The sequence below is a fragment of the Garra rufa genome, chromosome 23, assembly GCF_049309525.1.
Source record: "Garra rufa chromosome 23, GarRuf1.0, whole genome shotgun sequence".
Classification (NCBI taxonomy): Eukaryota; Metazoa; Chordata; class Actinopteri; order Cypriniformes; family Cyprinidae; genus Garra; species Garra rufa.
Window position 1 is genome coordinate 24,974,750 of NC_133383.1, and position 5,392 is coordinate 24,980,141.

At 34.1% G+C, this 5,392-nt stretch overlaps 1 protein-coding gene across 1 annotated transcript; it reads right to left on the reverse strand.

The window, feature by feature from the left end:
- Positions 1 to 1,278: 1,278 nt before the first annotated feature.
- On the reverse strand, positions 1,279 to 4,765 carry pbdc1 (polysaccharide biosynthesis domain containing 1). Its single transcript, XM_073830054.1, has 6 exons — positions 4,698 to 4,765; positions 4,245 to 4,310; positions 4,085 to 4,144; positions 3,488 to 3,628; positions 3,282 to 3,393; positions 1,279 to 1,996 (listed from the first exon to the last, which is right to left on the reverse strand). The coding sequence occupies exons 1-6, from the start codon at positions 4,725 to 4,727 to the stop codon at positions 1,884 to 1,886; spliced, it is 522 nt and encodes a 173-aa protein (XP_073686155.1). The 5' UTR covers positions 4,728 to 4,765; the 3' UTR covers positions 1,279 to 1,883.
- Between the last annotated feature and the right edge of the window lie 627 nt (positions 4,766 to 5,392).

Sequence of the window (5,392 nt, forward strand, 5' to 3'; positions counted from 1 at the left end):
GTATGTGCATAATCTGTGATCGCAACATTAGACCAAACGGTCTCGTTTGAGGTCAAATTTGACTGGCTTTTTGTAATAAACACTCCAATTCTTAAAACCAGCGGGGTTCCCATGCTCATAGAAAACCTGGAATTTCCTGTAAATCAAAGTCATTGAAGTCTACAGTGAATGGAGTCTGCTCAACAATGTTTTATTGGATGGAATGTCTTGGAATAATCTAAGTGTAGAACTAATGAAAGTTACTGCAGAAAAAAATGCCAGATAATGACAAAATTGAAAGAGAAAGTCGGTTTTGGAATGTTCTTAAAGGAGAAGTTCACTTCTAGAACAGAAATTTACAGATAATTTACTCACCCCCTTGTCATTCAAAATGTCTATGTAAAGAAATTGTGTTTTGAGAAAAACATTTTAGGATTTCTCTCCACATAGAGGACTTTTGTGGTGCCCACTTCCAAAATGTTGTTTAACTGCAGTTTTAAAGGGTTCTAAATAATAATCCTTGTTTAATATTGACTCAACACACATTTGATTCGAATGTCCACTTAATCTTGAACATTTGGCCATTTCTTTATGACAGAAATGCTGCAGGCACTGTAATTTGTTCAATATGTGGACATCAAAACGTGTAAACTCAGGGCAAGGGTTTAAACTTTTATTTTGAAATCGCGATGAACAGTTAGCATATAGAGATGTACTGATGTGTTCTCCTGTGTTTGCGTAGGGTTATAAATGATATACGTTACAAATCTGATGAAGTGACACGTTGGGTTCCCGGATAAACGTTATTATAAACCCAAACTCACAATCACATGCAGAGACAGAGTTTGAGACGCTCCGCACATGTAAATGACAACAGTTCTTGTTTAGCAACATTTAGTGTGAACGGAGCCGATCTGAGACTCAAGTAACTTACACGCATGTAAATAAAGAGCATATTTTAAACCTGCATTGCATATATATATATATATATATATATATATATAATTTAATTGTAGCGTTTGCAAATTTTTAATAGCATGCTTTATCATCATTTTAAATGCGCCACTTCCGGTATTTTGCTAATTACTCGACACGGACAAAATGCAATCGAGGATTTTTTAAAATCAAATACTCCAATAGAATCGAGGACTCGTTACAGTGTGTATATATATATATATATATATATACACACACACACACATATATTTTAGTGGTAACAAAAAAGGATGTAAGTGAACTATTCTTAAAATATATATAATAGTAATGATGCAATAATAATTCAAATTAAGAATCAAAAGCAAGAAATCATAGGGTTTTATTGCACAAAACTGTAAAATACATTATGTATGCAGACATGATCATCTTGGATGACAAGGGGGTGAGTAAATTATCTGAAAATTTGTTCTGGAAGTGAAAAAAAATCCTCCTCAAAAGCGTGTTCTGGAGGTGTTTGAGGAGAGCAGTCTTCCCAAAAAAATGCTATTCAGGTCCATTTTGGTGTTTTATTTTTTAGAATGCTATTAATTACTTTGGAGTTCTGCTTCGTTGAAAATCCTGTTTCACTCAAACATTGAAAAAGTAGATTGCGAATGCAATTTTGGCTTTCAAGCTTTGGAAATTCTAATTACAATACAGTCAATTCACAAAACACAGGAGTTTTTCAGGTGGGAAATATGTAATATTTATTACAAACAAAAGGTGCCAGACATTGCAGGAAAATCAAAACTGAATTAATAATCATTCAACTTTTGAGTTTAAATGAGGAAAGCAACTCTTTTACACATTTACATAGTAAGGGGAAAAATATAAGTAGGACATTTATACATGTTTCTCCACTGTTGAGCTTTGTGTAGAAAGATCTCATCTACACCAAGAAGGCCACTTTAAATAGTAAGCTATTATGATTAACTCTTGTCTTTTTTCTGTTGTTTGGCTTTTGAATTGGCATTGTGGACAAAGTCATTGTATCCTTCTCTGTTTCTCGCAATCTCAATGGCATAAAACTGGATCCTGGTCGCTGAAATGGAAAAAAAAAAAAAAAAGGCAAAATTAATTTGTGCATTTCCTTATTCTAATCCATCTTATTTATAAATGTGGGCACGGCCTATGTGACCCTGGACCGCAAAACCAGCTATAAGGGTCAATTTTTTGAAATTGAGATTTAATATTGGCATTTAACATCCGAAATCTGAACAAGTAAGCTTTCCATTGATGTATGGTTTGTTAGGAAAGGGCAATATTTGGCTGAGAAACAACTATTTGAAAATACAAATATTGAGAAAATCACCTTTAAAGTTTTCCAAATTAAATTCTTAGCAATGCAGAATCAGAATATTACCTATTACTAATAATATGTAGAGACATTTTCTAAATATCTTCATGGAACATCAAATTTTGACCTATGCAATGTATTTTTGGCTATTGCTACAAATATACCTGTGCTACTTAAAAGGAGTAGTTCACTTTCAGAACAAAAAATTTACAGATAAAATACTCGGCCCCTTGTCATCCAAGATGTTCATGTCTTTCTTCAGTTGTAAGGAATGTTTTTTGAGGAAAACATTTCAAGATTTCTCTCCATCTAATGGACTTCTATGGTGCCCCCAAGTTTGAACTTCCAAAATGCAAAAAACCATCACAGCCGAGGAAAGGAGGGTCTTATCTAGCAAAATGATCAGTTTTAAAAAGTTAAAAAAAAAAAGAAAAAAAGTACAATTTATATACTTTTTAACCTCAAATGCTCATCTGGTCTAGCTCTGTGTATAGATTAAAAAGTACACAAATTGTAAATGTTTTTAGGAAATAACCAATCGTTTCACTAGATAAGACCCTTCTTCCTCGGCTGGGATCATTTAGAGTGCTTTGAAGCTGCATTTTGGAAGTTCAAACTCGGGGGCACCATAGAAGTCCATTATATAGAGAGAAATCCTGAAATGTTTTCCTCAAACACCATTTCTTTACGACTGAAGAAAGAAAGACATGAACATTTTGGGTGACAAGGGGGTGAGTATCTGTAAATTGTTCTAAAAGTGAACTACTCCTTTAAGACTGGTTTTGTGGTCCAGGGTCACATATTATTTTAATTATGAACGCACTGGTTTGTAGTGAAAACAGTTTTAGTGTGTTATTCTTCTAATTCTTCACTATAGTGGCTAACGGAGCGGAAGTCTCACCCATATGCTTACTTTAGCGTTGAAGATTAAAGTGGATACTTAACTTTATATTAACAAGTTCTTGATTTGATTCCCGTGGACTTGTATGTATATAAACAACTAAAGGAGTGCAAGTGTGGCATCACATACCAAATATCGTGTTCTCCTCTGTGTAGTCCTTTTGACAGTCTATGCGTAATAATGTACCATAGTTGAAGTCCTCTACAACTCCTTCAAACTGGTTACAAAAGGGCCTCCATTTCTGAAAAAAGAAAACGGATAAAATTTTTTACCAACTTGCTTTGAGTGATATCTAAAATGAAACGCATGTCAAACGCGAGCGTGACGTCACACACCTCTTTAGCGTCTGCTGACTTCAACAGCTCCGGATCCACAACTTTAATATCGAGGTCCGGAAATGCTTCCCGGAATTTCGTATAAATCTGCTCGTCTGATTTCGTTAGTTTTAGAAATTTAGGATCAACTGAGGAAATGAGCTGTGGAGAAATAAACCATCAGTGAACCCAGACATTCAAGGGATTTAAAGGGATAGTTCACCCAAAAAATGAAAATTCTGTCATTAAATGACTCTCATGTCGTTCCAAACCTATGACCTTTGTTTATCTTCCGAACACAAAATAAGACATTTTTGATTTCTTTCCACACAAAAAGTATTCTCGAAGTTTCATAACATTCCAGCTGAACCACTCATGTCAATTGGACTATTTCAACGATGTCCTTACTACCTTTCTGGGCGTTGATTGTGAAAGTTGCGTTGCTGTCTATGCAGGGTCAGAAAGCTCTCAGATTTCATCAAAAATATCTGAATGTGTGTTCTGAAGATGAACGAAGGTCTTGTATGTTTTGAATGACATGAGTGTGAGTAATTAATGACAAGTTTCCTTTTTGCCTGAACTGTCTCTTTAAATGACAAGATTGTGACAATCACTTACATTAAAGTAAACTTCTGCGTGGTTGTAGGCTTTCATAGCCCACATTACTTCCAGTTGGGCCTGATATCAAAAAATAAAACATTATTAGTGTTTTCAAATGATGACGGTTTAATATTTGTCATTTCAAATTAACCAGTAAATATCAAAACACCCAACTCACATCATTTCCATACGCCTCTGCTGGAAGAGAGAGCGCATGCGCAGCAGCGGTGGCTCCCTCTACCCCCTGTTTATTAAACACAAATATTCCATTTAGTTAAAAATGTAACATTACGTAAAACCCATGGCATTAAAACCAAATACTGCATCAAGAGACCATTTTATGCTGTCAAGCACTACCGAATCATTTTAAACGTGGCATATAAATATCAGTGATGATTAATGAAGTTAGTTCGTATTGCTGGTCTTTTTCGTTATTTTTACCATAATGCTCTCATAACATGCGTGTTAGCATGCTTGCTAACTAGCTATATAGATGTATTATTATGGGCTCTGAATGGTTATGAAAATTCGCTAAAACAGAGCATTGGTTCAATGAAATACTATTTATGTCTATCACGTTACTGTACAGCGTTTTGTGTTTGCTGATAAGTTAAAATATCTAATTGCCTACCAGAGATGCAAGAACATCCCCTGTGTCCATGCTGACGCCTTTTGACCCGGATGAGCTACAAACACGTCATGACTCATGACGACAGGTCATGTGATTTAAATGCGTTGTGTTGTTTTCAGTCTGTTGTTCAGAGCAGGTATTTCTGTAGCAGAATGTGAAAACGTAAATACTCCAAATGATTACATTTAATAAAGCATTTATATGAAAAATTATAAGATTAAACGGCGAATAGTGCGAGTACTTGATAAATTGCTTCACTGCGCCTTCTAGTGGGTTTTTTTTTTTTGTGAAAGTTTTTTTTTTTTTTTTGTCTTATTTAGAGGTTGTGGAAAACTCGTGTTAAATAATGAAATCATATATTTCAACTACAGTACCAATCAAAAGTTTTTGAACAGTAAGGTTTTTAATGTTTTTTTTGTTTTTTTTTAAATCTCTTCTGCTCACCAGCAAAAACAGTACAATTTTCAAATATAGTTACTGTTTAAAATAACTGCTTTGTATTTAAATGTATATTTTAAAATGTTATTTTTCAAAGCTTAATTTTCAGTATCATTACTCCAGTCTTCAGTGTCACATGATCCTTCAGAAATCATTCTAATATGCTTATTTGCTGTTCAAGAAACATTTATTATTATTATATTTTTCAGGATTCTTTGATTGGGGGGAATAATACTTCTATTTAGCAAGGATGCTTT